At 36.0% G+C, this 25,916-nt stretch overlaps 1 protein-coding gene across 1 annotated transcript; it reads left to right on the top strand.

Moving 5' to 3' along the window:
• The first annotated feature begins 246 nt into the window (after window positions 1-246).
• Fife (regulating synaptic membrane exocytosis protein fife) lies at window positions 247-25,460 on the top strand. Its single transcript, XM_068762601.1, has 18 exons — window positions 247-421; window positions 5,274-5,379; window positions 5,892-6,045; window positions 6,549-6,782; window positions 8,108-8,310; window positions 8,910-9,050; window positions 10,266-10,483; window positions 11,339-11,463; window positions 12,335-12,515; window positions 14,174-14,232; window positions 16,794-16,984; window positions 17,800-17,974; window positions 18,430-18,583; window positions 19,315-19,502; window positions 20,349-20,496; window positions 22,654-22,853; window positions 23,848-24,006; window positions 24,960-25,460. Exons 1-18 carry the CDS (start codon window positions 247-249, stop codon window positions 25,143-25,145), a joined length of 2,997 nt encoding a protein of 998 aa, XP_068618702.1. The 3' UTR covers window positions 25,146-25,460.
• Window positions 25,461-25,916: the final 456 nt, after the last annotated feature.

Raw genomic sequence — 25,916 nt, 5'->3', positions numbered from 1 at the left:
AAAGACTTTTGTAATATTACCTTTCACGGAACACAGTTGTATTTCAAAGAGGAAGCTAGCAGAAAAACTAAACAAGAATGTCTTTTTCCCTTTCTCTCGTTGTTAAGTTGCCTGAATCGATATAATTTGCTTATAACTATATTATATTATTTTAACTGTTTACTAGGAGCATATTTAAAAACGTATATGATATAATTAAATTAATATATGATTTATTAATGAACCTTAATAAGTATTGCATGTGCTATGTTTAATTATTTGTCATTATTAATACTATGTAATATCATTTACCTATATTTCTTATTTCAGATGGTGGCAACGGAAGACACGAACACTGTTCCTGGCCAAATCGAAACACCTGGCACTTTCGGCAAATTGCGGCAGACGTTATCTTCCTCATTACTTACAGCACAAGATAAAGGCAAGTTATTGGGTGGTGGGTTAGCAAAAAAGTAATTAAATAAGTAGTTGCTCTTAATACCGCCCTACATTCGCAAATGTGTGTTGTTTAATGCACATTCAATAATGTCACAAAATTTTACTTAAAACTGTGAACTAATTCTAAAACATTTTGTTAAGAAAGATCTTTTATCACCGTGATATTATCATAAAATGTATTAAATGTTTTACCAGTACTCAATCTTGAGTAAAATTGAAGAAAAATATTTTTGTGCATTTTCTAAAATTTTAGGCGATCACTTTAATTCTATTCTATATACAATGTAGTATCTTTTCGAGACGAAAATATACGTTTAAAGGGTATCCGAACAGGAAAAATATTAAAATAGTTTTCGTAATATACTAACGAGAATGATTTTTACTAACAACTTTCTATTTTATTCTTACTGATGGCATAGTTTCAGTAAAACCAATAAACTAATTTGTTTCTGATCTAACCGTTTTGTGTACTTTAATTAGGGGTAATTCGTAAGTACAATATCACCCTAATAACATTATATTTTAATACATAGTCTTTTCTGTATAGAATTTTTTTTCGTGAAATTAAAAGAAATTTATTTGCCAAGGTAAATTTAAGATTTAGTGAAAATAAAACATAAATAAAAACTCCCGTAACTTTATGCTAAGTAATGCCATCATGCTGTAAGAGTTAATTGACTTACGTGTAATAATAGGTGAACTCAATCTGATTGTAATTTCTATCGAAGTGGACTCTTCGGGAATTCTTTTCATGACTTACACAAGTTGTCATTATAAATTATTCTAAGTGAATATTAATATACATCAATGAATAAAAAATTAGATTATCGGTTTAAAAAAAAACCTGCGTTTTACAAATGTTGTTTATGTAATAAAGGACACAGTATATAATATTAACAGTTTTTATGAGGATAAATAAATGCTGTCCATTTACAAATGTAATAAGAAGCCATTAACGTCAGAGTTAAAATGTTGCCTCGAGTTTCTGCTCCAAGTTATCAACGCAATTTGCTACAAAGTTAGGTAGGCAATAATTTCACCATATGCGGGAAATGTTGATTTACTACATGCATATAGCTTTAAAATAATTTTTCAAAATGTCTTATGATTATTACGTAGAAATTTCGATCATTCCAAAAAGACTAGTAGGAAGCGGCCTCTATCCAATGTTATTCGACAACTTTAACAAGATTATCTATCTAACTGGTGAGTGGACGTCCTAAATGCTCTTGTCGCAGTTGCTCCATGGCCTATACTCCAGAGTGTTTAGACTCTAGCGGCCATCTGTTCTGCGCGCTATGTGCAAGGACAGCCTGTGCTCGCCCAAGCATTTTCATGGCACGTTAAACAATTATGAACTTGCTAATGAGTCCCGAAGTGAGAAAACACGATTCTTATGATGGATCTTTAACAATAGAGTAAATTAAAACAAACAAAAAATATAACTAGTTTAAGTTTAACAGTTTGGCGAATTATGAATACAACCTACATGAACATAGTAATAACAAAATATTTATCTAAATAATATTTTTGAAAACGATAATTATTTTGGAAAACGATTAAATAAGACCTATCTATAGCCTCGGGACAAACATATTTGGCGTACGACTATGACGACTTTTAAAAGAATTAGTTTCTAGTGAAATTTATTTACCAAGAGGAAACACTACTCGTAAATTTCGAGAACTGTCTAGCTCTACTAAATTTATAAATGCACCAGAACATGGCAATATCGCTTAATTTAATAACATCTATAGCGTAAAAACGCTTCTAAACGATCCAAAACCATCCGTCATCATTAAATACGAAGATCATAATCGGACAAAAAGGTAGAAGTACGATTTGCCAAAGATTTACAATGAAAGAGGATAAAAACTGGACTGTTATTCAGTATAGAGAATTAGAGGATTTTTTTCATATTCTATTTATTATTTGTGCATTAACTAATAATAAGGCTTAAATTCACCCTACTGTTAAAAGACTACAAAACATAAAAGCTTTTTATAAATAGTACAATGTACTATGTGTTATTACTGCTATATATTATAAGGTACACCCATGTCATTGTTATATAAATTCAAACTTAAAAGTCGTGTTTGCACATGTTACTTTAAAATATAGTTTGCAAATCTTATTTGGTAAGCTACGGCGCTCCTAATGCTGGGACGCATTATTAGCAAGCGTACTGTTAATAAGGCATTGCGTAAAATCTAAACTTGTCGAATGAATTCAGAAAAGGATTGCTATAACTTCTTTAATATAACAGTTTTAACATTAGGCTTCCGATTCACTTTGTAAAAATAAAAATAGGTAACTGGTCCTCTGTTTTTGTAAGATCAAATAAAGAATTGAAACATTGTTGAGTCCTTTTATAACTGTGTTTGTAATATTTCAACAAGTTTCAATTTAATTAATAACTCTATACATCATACCCCGCCCTGTCAAGCTTGTTTTGCAATCCATTGTTTGTTTTCGTTGCAAGCTCTATCAATTTACTGTCGTCGGGAGCTTTAGTCGAATTGGAACTTGACGTCCCAATTATAACTTTGATAGCACAGTAATTAATCCCTTCAAACATCATTTGTAGTTGTAATGTCGCTTGATTGATTTTCAACCGTTTCCCACCTAAATATTGTAGTTAGTTGACTAAATCTTAATACACCTGAATTCAAATAATCCTCACTGTCACTGATCTGTGATCTAATCTCTTTCTTTTTTATATCAGAGCATTCTAAATTAAAAGTTTCAATTTAGGAGAAATAAATAGGAGAAAAAAAAGTATTAAAATTTATAATCCTTTCATCATAAAATAAATGCATAGTAAATAAGTTTCGAAAAGTAGAACCACACATTAGAATTTAAAATAAATATTCTAAGACTTACTTGTATCAAATTGATCTCATTGTCAAACAAACAGAAACCACTTTTTCGTTTTTAATTTTTGATATTACTTCAGTTGTTACAATTGTTTTTATACATTTTTTATTTGGCATGAAGTTTACAATGTTAAATGATATTTACAGTCAAGTATTATAAATTCATATGTTTGTTTCCAAATGATACAAAATTTCACTGATAACCGTAAAGAATTTTTATCGAAGTTAAAAAAAATTGTGGATACAAGACATACATGATTTTTGAAACGTTTTAAAGCTTTAATAGGATGAATGTACAGCTTATTTACTGTTAAATATTGTTAGCTATCAATCCCGGCAAACATTTTACTCCCAGAAATTTTAGGCCTGTTGCATTCCATATGCATATGCATAGAAAAGATTAATTTAATAGTTCCAATATTTTACAGTGATCACTTTTTGATTGCGTGGAAATATGCTTTTAAGTTTTTTTGCAGACATATAATAGGCTTTCACTCCTTTAAAGCTTTTGCACCTTTAACTAATCAACTTGTATATTAACTATATTATACATTATTACTAATGCTATATTTAAATTACGACTCTGAATAACGGACAACACGGTATATAAGTAACATTTTATTTCTTTATAATTATATCAATCAATTAGCTATAAATTATATAAATTACAATGAAATTTTAGACATTTTGAGAACACAGAATAGATGCTAAAATAATCCGGAGTATTTTTAGATGTTATCTAGCATAAAACCAATATGGGACAAATGCACCACTGGTCCAAATGTACCTCACACTGACGTTCAACAAACCCATATTTCATATCAAGAATAATACCCGTCTTCGTCCGTGAGCTAACAACTTAGCTTATATTTATGCAGATCTTATATAGCAATTAATTCCAACGAACATGAACATATCCACAAACATTTCCGGACCGCGTCTTAATCTCATACGGGTTTCCAATAGCGATGGCATTGATTGCATTTTACGTTGTCGAGCAATGGTTTCGATGTTTATTATAACACGTTTATTATTCTAAATTGTTTTTTTAACAAAAGAAAAATTACTGTTTGTTCTCCGTTCAATTCGTACTTGTGGTAGATAGCAATAACAGTACATAAAGTGAATGTATTTAAAAAGAACATATCACACATTATTTTAATTCAAGTTTATCTTCAAAACAAAAAATACATGTTTATTGCCATCCGCACTTGAAAAAACAAATCCTTTATATGCACGTATAAACCTCATATAATAAAAGGTAGAGAAAAATATATATACTTTTAAACAGTAGCTAAAAGAAGCTTATAGTCGAATTTACGGGCATTCTCAATATTCATAGCGATATTTTGCAAGATAAGCGATCTCGAGAGAGTCCCTGCCGTCTAGATAGAAAATAGAAATTACATGGCGAAATATTTCTCCAATTCCTACAAGCCTCAATGCAGAAATTACATTCCTGGCTTTATTTCTTACGTCGGCATGTAAAGTCAACGTTCAGAGAAAATTCGAAACATTTTTATATTTTATAGAGAGCACATCTGTTTTTACCGTGTGTTAACGAAATCAAGGGAGTAGTCCTCTTTAATAATATAAAGATTCCTTTTTAAACATGCATATTACAGTATTAAAGAGTTCCTACCAAATACTTAAACTTGTGAATTAACCAGCAACTAATAATAATGATTTGAATTGGTTTGAAATAATATAGTTGTTACCATTAAATTAAATTCAATTGACTTACTTTATTTGACTAACTATAACTGACATGCATATGTGCCTTTATTTTTTACTAAATTTATTGACATCAATTAAAGGTAAAATTGTTTAACATTATAAATTAACTCATAGATATTTGTACGCCCTGGTGTTAAAAACTATATTATTTGAACCTGATTTATTATTTTTAGTAACCTTATTATTATAAGATCTGAAACAAATAATTTTCCCCTGTTTCAGTGACCAAACTTGGACCTCGACCGGCAACAGTAGAGGCTACGACTGAGCCCCCAGCAGCGGCTCCACCTTCACAGCCTCCTCCTCCACAACCTGTAAAGACAGAACGGTATGTTCACCGAAAATTTACAACAGAATATTATAATATAAAAATAACATACAAAAGTTCCATTAATGTTATTCCAATGATTGGGTGGATACTCCTGGACGTCGGTCTCCCCGTAGATTTCCAAAAGGAGCGGTTGGAATCCGGGCTGCATCCTGCGACTTTCTATTTATTTGATTAACGAATTTGAAAATTGAAATGATGAATTTTTAATGATTATGAATTAATTATATTTATTTGTAAATATATTGTACATGAACACAGCTCTGAATTTCCATCGAATATTTTTGGCACATTTAGTTTATATTATTTTGTTACAACACAAATTAGAAAGTAAAATGTAGATCTAAAAGATACACGGTGTGCAAATATTATGTTAGTATATTTAAAAACATTAATTACGTTTAATTCGTTTTTTAAATGTTGTTACTTTGTTTTTAATACAAACGACATATTAGCTTTATGGAACTATCATTTTAAAACAATAACTTTATTAATTAAATTCGGGATTACAGCGAAGCGGGTAAAGCGCCCTCACGCGCCGGGGCGTGTCGCGTGTGCCTGAAGGCTTTGAAGCCTGGGGAAGTGTTCCACACGTGCAACGGTTGTCAGCACCGCGTATGCGAGGATTGTTCTTCTTATTCAAAGCCAGCGAGCGATGACGAGGCGGTAATACTTTGATTTCGTAATAATTTTAATTTAATATATAGAATATATTTTTCTTCATTAATAAATCAAAGTCTCCGAAATCTCTAAACCTGAAACGGAATCAGATTTTTAATAAAATTTCGCAAAACTTTATTGAACTGCCATTTGCAAAATTCAAAGCACGCGTTATAACTAAATTGTCGGAAAAGGTTCTTAGTCAATAAGCGAATATTTAAATGACAAGAATCCTTGGCAATGATGACGCTTAATTTTTTGGATTTAATTTAGACTATGTCATAGTTTAAGTGTATAAGTCTGTGTTGTTGAATTATTGCAATATACTCGTATGTTGTTTTGAAGTTTCTCCCTGCTTCTTCTCCACAATTATCTAATCAACACTTTGCGAAGCAGAGTAGAATAAAAAATAAAAAACATTTAAAAAAAGGTGGGGACCAATAAGAGTTCTCTTAAAAGTTCCGATGAAATTTTGCCTTTATCTTTACCATTATTTACGCTACGTTTAGAGTTCTTGGCGCTGCTCAGTATGCCGCCGTAAGGCCGGTCCACGGCTGCCTCCGGCTGCTCAAGACAGCACAGACTCGCTTCTGGAAGTGCCCGTATTGGAGGCTCTGCAAAGGCGGCACTCCGAAGCGAGACTGGGCAGCGGTGGCAGTTCCGGTGGTCTCGCGCCGCCGAGATCTCCCGAGCTTCGTCGTCACTCCGATGTCTCACCCGCTTCCCTGAAAGAGCTCGAGAAAGTAATATTTGCCTATAATTTCAACTCTTGACTTAAAATACATTTCGAACTTTAATATTTCTTTTATCTATTTATTTATTCTTTATTTTAAACCATACAGGATATATAAGGTAACCAGATGTAACAGCGATTTTTTCTAGACTACCATGGATTTTCTTTAAAAAAAATATAATGGGCGGTCATCAAGTGATAGATGTAGTGTGAATTGGGTATATATATATTAATATATATATAAATATATATATAAATAAATATATATAAATATAGTAATACAACACACTTATAATGCAAATATTACAAATATAACTAAATCGTATCATAATACAGAAACTACACAATTAAAATACTATACATTCATATATCCAGCGAAGTGATGAAATTTACAGTTATATATATAAATACACATTTAGGTAATAATTTTATAAGAGATTATTACGCAGTTTTTATCCAACTGTGCACTACCAAAATTAGTATTTATAATGTAAACATTTTACAAAACCTGACCTAAAAAAGTTGACCAGGAGAATGAAGGTTTATACTTCTTTCTTGTTTCTCTTAACGGAAACGTTATAGTAATTAACCAGTGGTGAGGATGATTTTATTACACAGACCGTTTATCTAATGGAAGTTACGGTACACTACAATATATACAGAAGCATAATAACTTTAGACTATATATACCGTTGGCTGGACCGTCGTGGTAAATTATCGTGGTCATTAATCAATGTCTGTAGATCGCATGAATAACTAAACTTTAGATTTCTAGAACTCAAATTTCTCGATATAAAATCCCAGGGATCCACAAGAGACTCAACGGGACCTACATAGTCTTGACAAAAAAATGAGGGTTCACAATTCGGAAGCGGGGTTCAAGATACTTGATCTGCTATTTATATGAAGACCTAAAATGTTGGCTTGCCTTCACTTATCAATGTAGGCCGATAATATTTATAGAAGCTCAGTGGCTGTTACTTGTAAGAACTAGCATATTTCGTATTTATTACAACGTGTCGAGACTTGCAAAGTGCCACCGACGCACAATGGCATTAAAATACCGTATGTGGTGTATTTTTGCTTACAGACTATTATGTTGTGGTTGAAACTCTACCACAACATAAATTTCCATATTTTTTGAAGGTGGTCTATAAGAAAAAAGGCTAGGAATCTCTGCATAAATTGAATCGTACGTACAGCTGTGTTTTTCCAACAGCTGCGATTATCTAATAAGTTCCTGGGGCGTTACAAATAGGATTTTATTAATTAGATCATCGTTAGTAGATGATATACGATGCTTTGGGTTTGTAACGACGCTGCCCGCGGCGGCAGTTAAAGGGCGGCGCTGGTGGTGGTGGCGGCGGCAGCGTGACACCGGACGAGTCCCGGCGAGCCAGCACGGTATCGCCGGCCCGACGCCGCTCCGTGCGCGCGCCGCGACAGCGCTCCTGCGACGAGGACCAGCCCGTGCCAACGCACCAATCGCACGCCGCCCATGCTGCCGCGCTTTCCGCGCCGCCGCCCATGTCGCGCAGGCAAGCACAACACACTATTTACATGACAATATTTTTTAATAACAGACCAGAAAAGCAACGTGCACCTTAATAGCTGTCCCCCGCTGACAATGCGAACTTAACGTACGTCACCTTGTAAGTGAAATTTGTAAAATCCAGTTTCAAGTCTCTAGGCCGTATGGCTCCAGAGATATCGTGATGAGTCAATACATAGGTGGAATCTCGTATATCGTCATTATCATGTCATCAGACAGACGCCGCGACCTTGACTATGTCATCGGTCCATATGGTGTAGGAACTAATAAAGACGATTTTTTATTAACCGCATCAGGTAAAAGCTATTCTTATGGAGACTGTTATAGAGGTAAAAACTCTTATTAATTATAATAATTCTTTTTCAGAAAAAATTAAAATAATTTATTTATTTATTTTTATGTTAAAAATATTTTCTTTTGAAAAATCTAATTGTTATAGGTAACAATTGCAGTTTGTCAGTTATACTAGAGTATACATATAAAGTTAATAATAACTACATCTTAAGTAGCATAGTTTCTCCTTTCTTGGCACGATATTAAAAATATTTTTGAGTAAATTGAAAAGTCATGATGTTGTTAATTCAGGGCATCTGCCGTGGACGTAGTGAGCGGTTCCGGGTCGCGGCGGAGCTCGTACCGCGCGGAGGACCTCGCTGACTCCGCGCCGCAGATCACGGGGCTTAGCGTCGATGAAGAACGCCCTATTCGTCGTCGAGGAAGCCAACTGTTAGTTTTAAATATTTCCAATATCAAAACCACACCAACGTGATACCAATGATAGTCAAATTAAAATTCGTTGGATAAGAAAAGTTATCGCCATCATATCAGCAGGTGCCCACTGCAAGCCAAAGACCGCTCCGATGCGCGCGTTGCGCTGCCCGCATCTAGTGAGTTCTCACGACCTCGACTATTTAGATTGTCTACGACTATGTATTATCCTTCTAGTAAAGGACCTAACCACTCCGCGGCAACCGTCTCGTGATAGTCACTCGAGAACCTTTCAGGCCAAACAGCCGTCATTTGCTTGTGCGATATAGAGCCCACTATTATTTTATGAGTTATTTTTCGAGCTGAACAGACTACTCGACAGTAATATATTTTTTTAAGCAATGTCCAGCCACGTCATTCAGAAATAAAAATTTATTATTATTATTGTTATTGCCCTTTCGCTTTATTTTTAGTTTATGACCATACTATTATTAATTAAAATAATGTTTAATAGATAACCCAATTTCTTCCTAACTATATAAAATGAGAATTTTATCATTAATTTTAAAACTTTTTATAACGTTTTGTATACGTTTGTGTTCGCATTATTGATGTGCCTTAAAAATTATAAAAAGTTAATTAATTTAAATTGTAATATTAATATTCTTCTTTTAGTAGCAACTTAAAAATCAGACTCACAACAACGTAAATAATATCTGCAATTCGTCTGCAAATGCTTGAGAACTATATATTATATGTATTTAAATTTAAACGAAACTAAGAATAATTCCAATGTTATTCAGCATATATAAGATACAGTGAGCAATTTTCTTCCAAGCTGTAAAACCAAATTATACTTACTGCATAGAATTTTACATACTTATAGCATCTTAAAACTATGTTTTTATACTTTTTTTTTAATTATTCTACGTAGATCATTCTTCTTCATCTCTATTATTTTTTAAAGAGAAAAAGATTGTTTCACTTTAGCCTTGTTTTAATATTTGCCAAGTCGAGTAGAATTAGTAAATTTCTATTTCGGTGAAATAATAGGATTTAACAACCCGAGTCGAAGCTTTACCGGGAAACCTCGTGTTTTGCGTCTTAGACTTAAGCGCTCTCTGCGTCCTGCTGCCTCGACGCCCGAAACTTGCAAATACCATTTGGGCAGCAGCGAAAGTCCGTCGATGTAAAAAAATAATGACAATTGTTGTATCCACCGCTTGCTTCCAGGCCTGATATAGCCGCGCTACAACAACGAACTGGCGCGTTAAGCGCGATGGCTGCCCTCGCTTCTCGTGGCTCGGACGGAGAATCCGCCGCTTCCGTCGCAGCCGCTCGTCAGATGTCCGTCGACGCGGAAGCCATTAAGATCGTCATACATGACGTAGACGACCGCTCACCTCGCCGCGTCACTCTGCGTCGTGACCCCAATGATAAAGGACACCGATGTACGTTAATTAGATAAAACATCCTTACTTCTCTATTCAGTTTAAGCGCAAGTATCATTAAATGATAACAAAGTGTACTGCTTCGGCTGCTGTGTTATCGCGTGGTACTAACTTGATCAGACCTGGGGCTGCGGCCTCGTGGTCACCGTCTATGTATCTTTCTTGTGATTAATAAAGGTTGAAGCAATACACACCGCCGAATACTTACACAAATGGCGTAACATAGTGTCCAATCTTTAAAAAAGAGACCCGATCTTTAGAAGAGTGCAATTATTTCTGTAAAACAGCCATCACAAGGGTTACTATTGAAGAGTAAATTTCTGTTACGAAATAGTTACGAGCATTATTTATATTTCGGATAAATAAAAAGTGCGAGGTTAATAATTTTTGTATATACACAAATAAATAATACACACACACATACACACATATATATATATATATATATATATATATATATATATATATATATATATATATATGTGTGTATTATTTATATACACGATGTGTACGGGAGCGTCAGTAACGAATACAATGCAGCATCGTACAGCACTAAAGTAAAACCTTTTTATTACTTTATACAGTAATCATTAAAAAGACCACAAATTAATCATTATCATAATAATAGTTTCAGCCGTAGAACCTCCACTGCTGGACTTAGACTACCTCCAAAGCTTTCCATTATGACCGGTCGGAAGCGGTCAACATCCAATGACTATTTAACTTTCTGTCCACCTTGTGGATGCGCGTAATGTACTGTGCTAATTAAATAGATATATATTAATAGGTACGGCAAAATTTATCCCTCAGTTTTAAACAATTTAGGACTATAGTATATTGGAACTGTATTAACAGCTCGAGGATTCGGCATGCGAGTTGTTGGTGGCAAGCCGGATGCTAGCGGGCGCCGTGAAGCTGTCATTGTGTGGACAGTGCCAGGAGGTCCTGCAGACCTGGCAGGCTTGCAGCAGGGTGATAAGGTGAAGTGACAATCTGATAAATATTCTCATTGTAGCTTTAGCTATAACGCAATTTGTTAACTAATGTTTTTTACCCTAGTCAAGACATGAATATAGCAACTATATATTATATAGCAGGTCGTTTATATAGGATAACTTGACTGACGCTTAATGTACATTTGTGCCTTGGTTAGTCATCTCTATAAGAACTCCAGAGGTTATGTATATAACTTTAAGGTCATCAGCCAATATAGGTAGACAACCTTAAAATTACGAAACGAATTAGTAGATCGAAAGATTTAACACTTTTACGAAGTGATCGGAAAAAACTTATGAAGAGGTTGAAGAATATCGATTGGGTCAGTATCATCATAAATATGTCAACCGATAGATGCCCACTGCATTGCATAGGCCTCCACCAAAGATTACTTCGTTGACCAGTCTTGCATTGCCGCATCTATAGTATTCCTGCGACATTGACTATGTCATCGGTCCAACCAGTGGGGAGCCTACCTGCGCCGCGTGTGGCAATTGATTCTTGTACTAACTTCTTTGCGTATTTTGTATATTTTACATCGTTTAAAAATAACTTTTATCGCATACAAAAAGAACTGATCTCGGTTACTTAGATTTCAAGAGTTTCACTAATTTTATGCTTCCTTTATACGTTGCTTTTAAAACAGCGAACAGTTACGAACAACATACTTTGATTTATAAAGTTGGTATCAGCCTTGAAACGCCTCGTCGGAATCGAGGACAAGAGCTTTCCGTACTATCTTATTTTTCCTCAGGGCAGTAATAATGGAGAGTTGCAATCAAAGTAAGATTTATCGCTTCGTCATTTCTAATGCATGCTATAAACTACATAATCGTTGGCAAACATCAATCGAAGGTTCTGGAATGGGGCGGTGTGGCGCTGACGGAGCGTAGCTTTGAGGAAGTGTGCGCGGTTTTGGAGCGTGGAGGAGACATCGTGGAGCTGCTGGTAGAACCTGCCCCGCAGCTAGACGACTCGCCTGCCCCACCGCAACACCACACCACCCACGCAACACATCATCACCATGCTCTTTATGGTAATATACCAACAATAAAATCCCACTGGCATTACTTACAGAAAAACGTCTCTATGTCTCGTCTCTTCACAATGTTTTTTATTAATGATTATATACGTTTATTAATTATATACTGTAGTAGAAAATATTAACTTACGTCGTTAAACGAATCTTAAATGTATAATATAATTAAAAATTTGAATGAACAGTTTACTAGGGGCCCATTTCACTAGCAATAAAGCTTCAGGGAGTTCTTTGTCGTTAAATGCTGTATACCAAATACAAGCTTTTAATAACTTTTTACGGTTTAAACATCAAACTCTCTAGTAAAATATGTAGTGGATGATTTATCACAACACATGGTAATTACGGAACAACAATGTTATTTTTATTTCGTTACTTGCACATTATTTATCAAAAAATGTGATGTAACAAAGAGAACTTATTACATAAAATAGTTAACGTTTTGAAATTGTTTAATTTCAATCTTTATTACATTTTCAAGCGTAATTTTAATGTTTTGCGATTTAATTTGTTTAATAATATTATTTGGTGGTTTACATTTGAAAGTTTTATTTTACTCGTTAACTTTTAAAACGGAAGAAACTTTAAGCGTCAATTATTACTGCATTGGTGCATTTACGAAGTTACTGAATATCATTATTGTTATCCTAAATGACCGAATGATATTAAAAACTTACTTTATTAAGCAAACAAATCGTTGCTATGTTCAAAATAACAAAACAAAAATATTTGTTTAACCTTCACATATATTTGTTGTTTTACAGTTACTGTTTAATCTATTAAGGAATTTTTAACAACAGCCCGTTTAGTAAACCGAAAACGATTCTTAAAATGTAGATCGTCAAGTATTTTAAAATAATTCGATCTGAGGTAGATTACTCGATCTAAATATTTAAACGAATGTATAAATTGTAATAACAATGCTCTAAAACACTCCCTTGTACCACTTATCAGTTTATCAGAAAATACATGCTGGACAGGCTATCAGAGAATTTATCAGCAAATGTAGAAATATGCCCACAGCCTTGTAGATTTCTGCAAACGGAATATCCTTGTGCAAAACGTTCCTCATGCACTAAATTCTATACAAGATTAATTTAAGATGACTCGTCTTAATAAACACAAGTCACTTTGTATTCGGAATTAATTTAAATTATGAAAAAAGCGATTACAAAATACGAGGAACTACTTTTAAAACTAACCGAAATTAAATCCAATGGTGCATCTCTGGATATAATTTTGACAAGTATACGGGATGAGGCAGCCGACGAATTATGGTCTTTTAAATCAGACAATATGCGATAAAGTTTATTTCTTTTACCTACTATAGCAATGTTATGACTTTGGTTTATAGTCCAAAATTGCAACCCTGTTTCTTCTCTCTCATTAATAATTACAATTTCCTCTCTTTCTTTGTACAGCGTCTTTTCTTTATTTCCATTTATTTCTATGTGTACGTATTGAACTACTTCTATATTTGCCTTCTATGCAATGCTTCTCAAGCTTCACTTCTTTCAAAACTTCTCCTTCATCTTCTATCTTCTTCTTTACGCTAGTAAACTTAGTTTAAAAACTTTATTAAGTAAAAACTAATAACCTTAACTTTGAAGAAAGATGTTTTGGATCTACAGAATGTCGTAATTTTTATTTTACAGAACCCGACACTGACAAAACGCCGTCGTCGCCAACCCGACGAAAATTGCCGAAAACCCCGGTATAATATACCCTTAGGTTTTAATTGTAATAAGTGTTGTGAATCTGTAAGTCATCGGACGCGATACACGCGTCTTGGTAAACTCTAGTGTAAACTGTCACTCGGTGCCTATTTCTCCGCGCTTAATGGATCAATCAATAGGTTAGCTGTGATGTTATCAATCAAATCCTGTTACAACATAGTTGTTGGATCATTTCGCATTTTAATAGACGTAGAACACATTCAATTGAAATTCTCTAAACTCTTCTTTTCTTAACCTTCATGACACTAGCAGAGACGATTCGATACACGTATAAAAGATGATCCAGTGACTTGTTATTAATAAACATTATTCAATATATAATACAGGCTGTCACGCCGCAGCGATGTTTATTGAAGCAAAATTTCTCGTATCGTATTTATCATATCATTAATGAGAGCGTGACAACGATTTTTGTAGCTCAGGCGCCTGTTGACTTTATTCAATCCCAAATTAAATAAAAGTAGTTTTTACAAATCGTTGGCTACGTATAAGTTTACGAGGAACATCTAAAGTATTTATCCTAGCGTTGGAATGAATAAAGCCATGAAGTGCAGGAGCTGGTCTCCGTTGATCTGCTGTGATACTGTTTCTCTTATTCACCGAACATCTTCGAAGTTAACCTAGTAGTAAGACAATAGCATTTCTATTTACTGATGTAGATGTTTTAAACCTGTTAACCTTTTACTGTATAAAAAGGGAGTTTCTGTTTACATATATGAAATATTTACTTATTAATTGACATTTTATTTCGATTATTTATCTTTATTCGTAAAATATCGTTTATATAATAATCCTAAGTGAAGTGTATGAAAAAATGCTACCTACTTATTTTCAGATTTTTATTTTTTCTAACACCCGACCAATTTCATAATGTCGTCAACGTCGCCAGCCGGAGTCGAATGTAGGTCACAATCGGCAAAGTGACACATTACCAATAATATTAAAAAGTTGCAGTAAGTTTAGACCACCGCTACATTATTTTTATATTCGATGGTAGCTTAGGAAACTCATCTCAGTATCGGCCATCTATATAGGATACTCGGATGATTAGTTTATTTGTCTATCATCAATAAATAAGATGTAGTCAAGCTAGAGAATAGGTCGCTTAAAAGCTTAGCCCAAAAGTAAACTACATATAAATAAATTTACCGCGAAACAACCGATTCACCATATTCATAGCGATTAAACGGAAAGTAAGTGATGTAAGAAAATGAGAAAAGACGAGCGGCAAAGAAGGTCCCCACAGAGCGACAAAAAACAGAAGATGTCTTACGGAAACCAGGAATGGGTGAGGTGAGCGCAGTTCGGGCCGGCACGTGCTAGAGTCGTATCGCCAGCCGCACACTCGACGCCGCACTTTCCCGTTTGTACCGTGTCATGTCTTGCGCATCGAGTGTCTGTAACCGAGTCTTGCTGTTGATTTAGAGTAGTGTAGGCCGCACATTGTATGAGAGACGCTCGAGGACTGATCTCGTAGCAGCTTGGAGTGGAACACCTTACGCGACAGGCGCACACCGACGCTTGCGAGAGATGCGACTGATACCCCACAGCTACACCATGTACATAAACGCTCGGCCCCTAACTGTAGATGATTGCGACAATTCCGTATAAAGTTGGATGTGCATGATTTGCACAGTATCATAAGAGCCTGATGATATAGAAAAGCACTATATAAGACTGACGCAATGGCGTAAACAACAAAACTGTCATTCTACTCCTATATTAAAAACTATTTATTTATTTGTGACATAACTACTAAACCGTGTAAGATCTAGTAAAAAGTTTTACCTTGGGTATTATTGATACTAACATTTTTTTACCAAAATATTATTATTATTATAAACGTTGTTCACTTTTCTACCAGAATTTTAAAATATTTACTCTCATTACAAATTATTCACTGTAGAACATTGCCTTAACATTATATACATTAGCAAATCATAGAAGAATTAGCAAAACATACTATACCACCTTCTCAAGTGATTTTTCAGGGAATGTTAAATTAGTCTTGTTTTATAATTTAATATAATATCCCATAGAAACCTCATTTTAACATTAATTTAAAAATCACAATACATGGGGCTTGAACCGGTATCAGCATGATACAGCTTTCTGCATGGCGGATGAGAACGACAGATTATGTTCAATTATGCAATACGTATAGAAATGCCTAAGCCCAAATAGCATGTTATTTTAAAGTAACCATGTTCAAGGAATATTCAATTATTTTCTGTACCTGAAAAGGAGTCGCGATAAAACAGAGAATGTACGAAGATATTTTTTAGATTATTATCTGCTAATGCAGAATAATCGTATATAGTTGATCTTTGCATGTTTCCATTTCCCCTAAAAATATAAATAGAACATGCATTTATGATTTTGGAATCGATTAACCCTTGTTTTTCATCAATCGAGAGCCCTATTTAGTATTTCAATTATTGTTGTCCAACGGGCGCTAAGGGCGACTGGCGGGCTATTAGCTAAGAGTAGCGTGCTTCTGATATTGTATGAAAGTTTAATGTTTGATGCATTTGGACAGGAACAAGAGCGCAACGAACGTGCGCGGGAGCGGCCGCCCGCGCGTGCTCAGCTGCAGGTTTGGTTCGAGAGTGAACTGCGTAAGCTGGTAGTGGTGTTAATCGCAGCCGACGATTTGCCGCCGCGCGACCACACCCTCGGATACGGAGATGAACCGGAGGCGTTTGCACGAATACGACTTTTACCATCGCTGTTAGTCTCGTGACATCTCATTTCGTACAATAATAATAATCTCTTTATAAAGACTAAGATTGTAGTCACTCTGAGTTGAACTACACAACTAAAACCATACGAAGGGATTGACGGAATGAATAAGAAATACCTTTATTGTTTAACAAAATTAAGTCATATGATACTACAAAAAATAATACTAAATAATGGCAGTAGTACAAACATATACAAACAAACATGCTTTGAAGTTGATCGCTAAAACTATCGACTTAATATTACATCGTAAATTTATTGTAGGGAAGTTTTCTTAGTTATTAGCTATTATTAGGTATTATATCATACTAATGTAAGAAATTAAGTACATAATATGATCTTAGTTATTTATAATAAACACTAACTGGTTCTGAGGACTGTGATCTATGACAGTATGATGTGTATGCGTACATTTGCCGGACTAGCGATTAGCCAAGTGCGGCAAAGTACAGACAGAAGTTCCACGAGCGAGCAGCTTTTATTCAAACAGCGATTTTTATTAACAAAGTAGCATCCTCCTACAATTTTCACCGTTCTATCAAAAGCTCATGCTTAAACAATTAATTAATTTCATATTATACAATATATTTCTTGACGATATATCTTTAATATTAAAAAATCACGGTTACATAGCACTAGGAGATGAAATTTTCTTGCCCAAAAAAAATAAGCATTTATTAAATCCGCTTACGTGACTAGTTTACGAAAACTTTTCATTCAATCAATCTTCATTCTTCATGATCGAAAACTTTAAACCCAATCTTTAAGTGAAAACAGCTGAAATCATATTATGTTGTTTCCAGGGAAAGTTGTCCTCCTGTCGAAACAGATCCGGCATCAGCGTCGTGTAGTCCAGTGTGGAATGCCACGCTTGGCTTCGGAGGACTAACTGCGGATCTGTTGGCCGGGCGTGCGCTTGAACTTACGCTCTGGGACGCCTGCCCCGGCATTGATCCAGTGCTTATTGGAGAATGCACCGTAAGGCTCATAACAACCTATCTGCCACTTTGATTGTTACGTTACCTTATAACTATTTAATTTTTTGATTTTGGATGGCATCGAAGTTTGTTGTTTCTTTGGTTGAATATTACTTCGTGATGAATTTGACATTTCTTTTTTGTTTTTCATTATTTACGTTATTTTAGTTCCTTTCATTATTAATTTATCGAATTTGCCTATCTTTCTCTCTTCTGAGTATTATTGCATAACAAAATACACTATTGTATAACAAAATATTCGTTAAGAAATCTGCACACGTTTTATTTTAAATATTTCATCTATATTGGAATATGTCACTCCTATTTAAGCCCACGCTTCGATTCATTTCATAATTGCAGGAAGATTTATACTAATGAGTCGTTAAACGTTATCAAAATTAAAACTCAAAGTTATCGTCATGTGCATGATATATTTGACTGGTATTTGTAATGCAGATGGAACTGGAGAAGGCGTTCGCCGAAGAACGCGCTGTGTGGTGGACTTTAGAGGAACGCGGCACTCGATCCGCCAGTACTTCACCCAGGGGTTCGCTTGCTGGTGCACGCGCCTTACGACACGGTGATTTTGCTTCACAACGCTCTATTTCTGGTACTCTGTGTTGTTTTGGTATTGCATATTTTAAATTCAAATTAATGACAATAATTTATTTAATTTAAAAAAAAACAATGACAAAAACTCATTTTATAAATTTAAATACAAAATTAATCACGGCAATTTTGAATTAATTGAAAAGTTAATTTCATTCATGTTATTTTTGCGAGTAATGACAAGTAATATTTTAACTTAAACTTTAACATACAACTTATCAGAAATAAGCAGTAAGCATGTCAGAGGTATAAATAGGGTCAATAAGCCACTTTTTCGTAACATCTGAGCACCCATATGATTATACCGAACACTGTACAAGTTAAAAACCTTTGGAATTACCATATTTGACTTTTAATAACACTGTGTGTATTGTTTGAAGTGGATTTGGGGGGTTTGCACTTCGCTCGTACAATCAATGGCAGTTTGGGCTGAAGGGTTCTTGAGTGGCAACCATAAGCCGATAGATGCAGCGTAGGTAACTAATTCGACTGACGACATAGTTAGGGTCGGAAATCGCTGAATGCGAGCAACGTAAGGCCATCCTGGCGGTATTCGAGGGACTCCTATGCACTGTAGGGCGTATAATTATGATGCGTATTGTATTTACTGAAAACTTTCAGTAAGACGTATAGAAATCGATTGAAAGATATGGAAATGATCGAAACGGAGACAAACTGTGTTCATTCCGTAATGTGAATGAATTAATATGGATCATGCATTTATGGACTCAGATGACGTAGACTCGATCGGCGAGTGTGCGTCGTTGCTGCATCCGGACCACGCGTGGGTGGCGGGCTCGCGGCGAGGATCGTCGCAATCCGAAACGCTCGAGGTAGAAGTTTATCAGCTGGGGAAGGACTTCTCTCGTTCCCTACCCGGGTCTCGCCGCTCGTCGTTCCAGCAGCAGGATAAAGGTATTGTTAATTAATATACTCCCAGCTGACTCCGGCAGATTATATTTTTAATTTAACTCAAACGAAATTGCTTTCAAACATCCTCTTTTGTATGTATAGATTAATAAAGGATACCAATTTGGATTCAATAAACCCGAATCATTACTATTACATTGCTCTTGTAAATGCTGTACCGTGTCTTAGGAAAGCGCGGCTAGGTGGTAAGTGCACGAGCACCGCCGCTGCTGACAGTGGACTGACGGAACGGAGCGGTCAATACTCGCCCCCGTCTCACCTTGGACATATCTAAATCGCGGTATACCGGTTTCGGTAGCGCTATAGTTAACTCGGCAGACATCATACTGCCAAAAAATATTAAACTGTAAAAAACCAACAAAAAAAAAGTAAAACGTATTTCAACGTGCTCACTTTATTTATTAATTGAATTACTTGACCAAAAACAGGAACAAAAATGAAAATAAGTTTTCCATTTCATCCACAGCGAGACTTTAGTAATAATGTATTTATATTATGTTAATTCTTCGTGATAAGCGACCATGACATGATTTTATATTCTTGTATCCTAACAAGCCTTTCTTGGTTACTCATGTAAAATATTTGACAGCTACCTATACAGGTGTATAGAAAATATATTACCTGAGAATACGAGCATAGGATATAGTAATGATGCAGTTGTGGTTTAACATGTTAAAAAACTCCTCCGTGATATATACTTTCATATACATGTAAACAAAGTCATCGAAAGACTCTTGCCGCTGGCCGCTTCCAATAAGTTCCCTTGGAAATTTATGGGGAAAGTCTGTGTTCAATGAACCTACTACCGTTAAAATGATAATGAACTTGGTTTAGAGGGTGCAGTGGCACCGAGCGGGTCGCGACGCAGCGAGCGTCGGCGTTCGTCCTGCGTACGCCGCGATCCTGATGATATACTGCGCTCTCTTCGCGCAGTCAAAGGCGAACTGGGACGTACTCTCTCTCTATCCGGGTCCACCGCCAGGCGTAAGTTCTGTTGAATTATTTAACTTATCCTCCTTTCCTATGATAATGCCCGACTTACTATTTCCATCATCCAGATTTTAATTACATTCAGAATTTTAAGCAGTATCTGATTTAGACTATTAATATTGTTGCTGATAAATCGAGTGTTCAATTGCACAATTTATGCGAATTATAACATAGACGTACCTCAAAAAAGATTGAGGAAAATGTAAGAATACCGGGGTGATCTAGAGCCAAAGTTTATTATCTACGAACTAAAGTCCCTTAACTTACAGTCCATATTGTCTTCTGTGAGAGAACACTTGTATCCGAATTGTGGGAAGCCTATTAAGCAACAATCCATACCGCGTACCGTAATAACATTTATAATGAGAAAGTTACCAAGAACAGTATATAGTAAATGATTATATAAGTATTACCTAGTTTAAATAGTGTCAATCTCAATTAATAACTTTATAATTATTAATTACTTTCTAATATGCCTTTACGATACTCGGTATCAAGATCCAAATTAATTTATTAAATTCCATTCGCAAACATCGATTTAAACTTTATCGATCCTCTTTTATAGTTATGCAAGATTTATCATGACTAAAAATAAAATATTTTAAAAAAATAATTTTCAATGTATTTTTTATTTTTAACTCACTTGTACTAAGTGCTTTTTGAAAGTTGTATACTAATAGTTCTACAGAGGTGAAAAAGTGCCTTAAGCTGAAATTAAAACTTTTATAGTATTCAGGATGTTTAGGACAATTATTCGAAATTATTTACTTTTTTTGGTTTAAAACTTTACTGTTCATTTCTAAAAATTACAAATTTTGTTCGTTTGATTACTTACTTTCAGAACTTATTAATTACTAACGACTTTCAATAGGTACGATTGTTAATAAAAAAATTGTTGATTCAATTGTGTTTAAAGATAACATTGTGTGCTTAAATAATTTACAACAATTTACTTTCAAGTTACAATGGCCACAACGTTACCGATACAATAATATGAGGGTACTGACTTGTACATGTGCTTGTTTGGTCAGCAGCGACGGACCGTTAGCACCTCGGTAAGCTCCCCGCGTCCGCGCCGTGTGTGCGGTCGGTGTACACGATCCCTTGTGACGTCTGACGGCCGAAAGCCCCGCGTTTCGATTCTGTTCCCGTTCCCCACCGAACGTAACCTAGCTTCCCACCTCGACCATGTGAATGTTGTCGAGAAAGGCGCTGGTCGCGGTCGGCCACGGGCGGCAACAGGATGGGAAGCCGGGCACGTAGTAGCATGGGTCATACATCGCTTGCGCGACGGCCGCGCGCACGCACCGTTGAATGTGGCTGCGCCCGACGCTTCTCATCACTTCACTGTGTCTGTTCTGTTCTGTCCTGACGCATGCCCGGCCGCGGGCGATCACGCTCACTTCATCTGTTTCTGTGTTCCGTCTGTGCGGCTGCCCGTCTCCGTTCATCCCGACGACATCGTCTCGCCTACGTCTGGATTTCATCAATTCTGCAAAAGTCATTCATTTTTATGATGCGCCTTCTATTAGACTTTCTGTACATATTATCTTATCCTTAGGCCGTAGTTCAAGATTCAGAGATTTTGGTAAAGTTTCTAAAGACGCAACTAGGCTAGGGAATGATTGCACTTGCGAACTGCGTCGGCGCAGTAGGTCCCGGCCGCGCATGTCGTAGGCGGCGCGCGCCTTAATTTAGTTGTCCTCGCGACGACCGGGAGCTCCCTATTCTGCTGGCTGTTCATAACACGGAATGCTTATACCATGTACGGAGTTGGAGACCGCTTCAGACAACTATTAGAAAGTCGACTACACTCTTGGCTGCACAAGTTAAAATGCTTCTTCTTCCATTTATATGTTTAGGAGAGACGAATCCGTTCGAATTTTATGTAAACGGTACTGTATACGTTGGTACGAAGCTGTTTGACGTGCTTTATGTATTTTATTTTTCAATGTATGATTGAATGGTTTTTTTTACTTTATTTGTATTGTTCAGTTATGTCGTTTTACTGAAGAGATGAATTAATGAGCAATGGAACGAAAGCGAAGCTCTGGTATATCGAGTATTGCGAGGTGAGGCGTGTGAGGGTAGGTAGGGAATGGAGGCGCGAGAGGCGCGGTGTGTGCAGTACGGGTGGTGTTGTGGCGGCAGGCACGGCGACGGGGCGCAAGGGCAGCATGTGGGCCGCGGTGCCCGTGACTGCGGGGAGCAACGCGAGCGTGCTGGCGGACGACGAAGACGGCGTGCCACTGGGCCCAGGGCAGCTGCCGCCACGCGCCGCGCATTTACCGCCGCTGCACGCCGAGATCAACATTAGCATCATCATGATCAAGGGACAACTCGAGCTCGAGGTTTGAATTAACAGTTTTTCATCTCAGCCCATAGACGATCCACTGCAAGTCAATTTTTGGAGGAGACCTATGTCTCCTCTAAAAATCGCCGAGATGACCGATCTTTCATTACTCGCGTCCATCGACTTTCCGCGAACTTAACTATGTCGTGGGTCCACCTGATGGGGGCCTAACCTAATCTAACACTTAATGAAACGTCACTGAAAACAAAACACTCTTTAATTTTACAACTCATTTGCCGATTATTTACGTAACTAGGCACTAACTTGCCCGGACCTAAATAATCACTGAAGGGCCTTACGCACCGGGGCAGATTGGCAGATAATTTTGCTACCTGACAACGCACACAAGCTGCATACATACTGTAGTTCCGGCAGCCTACAAATAAACACCGTGACGTGGCGCAACTTTCCACGTCACGTCCAAGTTTTTTTGATATAGCCAAAGAAAATAATGCAAATGTAGCATAACACCATCGCTCATTCGCTTACGCTGCCTCCTGCCGCAACATGATGCGCTGTCCTTCAGCATGCCTTTGAATACCGCATACTTTTCAAATCCTTGTACGGAAATCCCTTACGATGCCACGGAATCAATTTAAAATACATTCGTATTTACGTCATAATTGTTTTACATAAATTAGAATTTCCTTTCGTAAAAATAGAATTCTTCCGTTCGCTCTCGATGTGGTTTTTATATTTTTATGTGGAAAACTGACGAAAACAAACGGATTTTTAAAAAAGGATATCGTGTTTCTTATCAGGATCTTCTCGATAGAATCAACATTCCTAACCTGCAAGTAGTTTAGGCATAAAAAACTTATATAAATGTACGGTTAATCAATGTCTTGACTTTTCGAAGTGCTTATCAAAGCCTATTTGAAACAATAAATATTCGTATGATTGTTTCATACGACCTTTTTGTGTTTCTATATCCCGTTCAACCTAAAATTGATGTCTTGTAAATAAATGTTAAATCTACAATTATTGTGCAGGTATCTCACGCACGTAGAGTATACGGTGTAAACGGCGAAGTGCCAGATTCGTACGTCAAGTGTTACTTGCGCGACGGAGACAAATGGCTACACAAACGCAAGACACGCGTCATTCGTCGCACCACCGAGCCACACTTCAAGCAAACACTGAAATATCAGGTGAACCCAAACATTCTGCATATCGATTAAATCACAAAAAGCATTAACTTTGTGTTGTGTTCGAGTAAAAACGCTTCTCACACTGGCCTCTTCTACCAGCAGTGTTATGGTTTCTTGTTTAAATTTTAATTCGAATGCCAATAAGTTTTCAGAGTCCGATCAGGAATATTATATTTTACATAAATAAAACGAGAAGCCAAATTTCTTGTTAAAAAAAAATTCAAATATTTTGTAAAAACAACTACCAATTCGAATTATTTGTAGATAAGCACATGGAAGGCTTTTATGAAGAGAAAGCAATAAAGTAATATAACTTTATTCCTTTTACAGACCACAGAGTAAATTAAAATATCTGTTCATAGTTATTTGACGTCATACAAATTCAAAAATGGCGCGTTAGGATGTAAACAAACAAAAAAATATCGTGTAACAAAAATAAAGAATAATCACATTACTTACATTACATGTCTTGAAATGTAGAAAACAAAAAACTAATTTATATAAGTAATCATTGTTAATCATTAAAATATTAAATCAATAAACAAAGTGATCATTCCGAGATAAGAATTTTTTTTAAGCTTTGACAGTATAAAATCTACCTACTATGTATAAATACAATATTTTTATGCGTTCCGCATTGTACAAGGTGATTGATTATAGGTGTAAAAGCTTTAAAGCCTTTTGCTTGTTAAATGACCCATGTTTACATTCACCCTTTCAAAGCTTCTACGCCTATCAACAATCATTGTGTATATCACAGGAATACTTCTAAATTTTTAAAATTTTGTAGCTCTGCATTTAACTGGATTAATCTCGTTCCCAAAAAAGTAGTAACAAATACGTTCTTAGGTGGATGTTTATAGGTGTATCATAACGCGTATATTGAATTATTGAATTTTTTTATAACAAATAAATGAAGATGTAAAATTTGAACACGCCAATTGAACACATAGGCTAGCGAAGCGCTGGGTCGCACGCTGGTGGTGATGCTGTGGCAACGTTGCGGCGGCTTCGAGCACAACCTGGCGCTTGGCGGAGCGGAGATCTGCCTGGACAAACTGAGCCTGCCGCAGCGCACGTACGGCTGGTACCCTTTGTTCCCAGCGACCTCGCTAGGAGCCGACGAATCCCCCGACTGATCTCGCGCGCCGTCGCCGGAGCGCTCACAGCAAGATTAGAGCCCCCACGACGGCAACCCGCCCACGATGGCACCCCGCTCACGACGTTATCGCTTCTCTACCACGCGTTAACACGCTGCCCTTACGTCGACATCATCTCGAATTGAATAGTTTAAATTATATTACAATATTGGACTTCTATATCTACGGAAATTGTATCCGTGATATCGTGAATAAACTCAATATCTAAATATCTACTATGTATCCCTAGATCGCTTTCATGTAATCGTATCTTTAAAAGAGCTTATAGAATGCTTTCGTTATCATACTTCGAACATGGCCGTGAAATCGAAAATGATGAATATACACAAATCATTGACAAAGCATTTAATATGCTTGCAAGAATAAATTTTCATTGCATTTAATCGATAAAATCGGTCTAATATTCCTTCTAAGTGTGTAAACTCTTTCATGTAATCGTGTAGTGTAAGAACTTCATTAAAAAATATACTAGTAGAAAATTTATAAACATAGCACAATAAGTATTACAACAATTCATGTGTAATTTAACATATTGTAATATATCTAGTTTTTATGTGATCTGCATTGCTCTTGGATCGCTGGTAATTTCTGTCTAGAAATACATCTTAAATTGATTGCTTACTTTACCAGTAAAATAATGCGAGCACAAAACTGTCCCTATTGTGACTATCGCCATAAAATGTACACTTTTACATTCTTGTAGCAATATCACCAGTCCTATGCAATGTACCATCCTGATCAATGTTAACT

This window comes from Battus philenor, unplaced genomic scaffold (genome assembly GCF_028537555.1).
Source record: "Battus philenor isolate CCGP_79_NKW_IND1 unplaced genomic scaffold, ilBatPhil1.0.hap1 SCAF_16, whole genome shotgun sequence".
NCBI classification, from domain to species: domain Eukaryota; kingdom Metazoa; phylum Arthropoda; class Insecta; order Lepidoptera; family Papilionidae; genus Battus; species Battus philenor.
The sequence above is the reverse complement of the archived record's forward strand: the minus strand, read 5'-3'. Positions and strand labels throughout refer to the sequence as shown.

What these genes read in the sequence shown, in the direction of transcription:
- Fife (XM_068762601.1), top strand. Translation starts at nt 247, where the DNA reads ATGTTTAATTATTTGTCATTATTAATACTATGTAATATCATTTACCTA. An exon ending in ACTTACAGCACAAGATAAAG is followed by an intron (nt 422 to 5,273) that starts GCAAGTTATTGG and finishes CCCCTGTTTCAG; the next exon opens with TGACCAAACTTGGACCTCGA. An exon ending in TTCACAACGCTCTATTTCTG is followed by an intron (nt 18,584 to 19,314) that starts GTACTCTGTGTT and finishes TTATGGACTCAG; the next exon opens with ATGACGTAGACTCGATCGGC.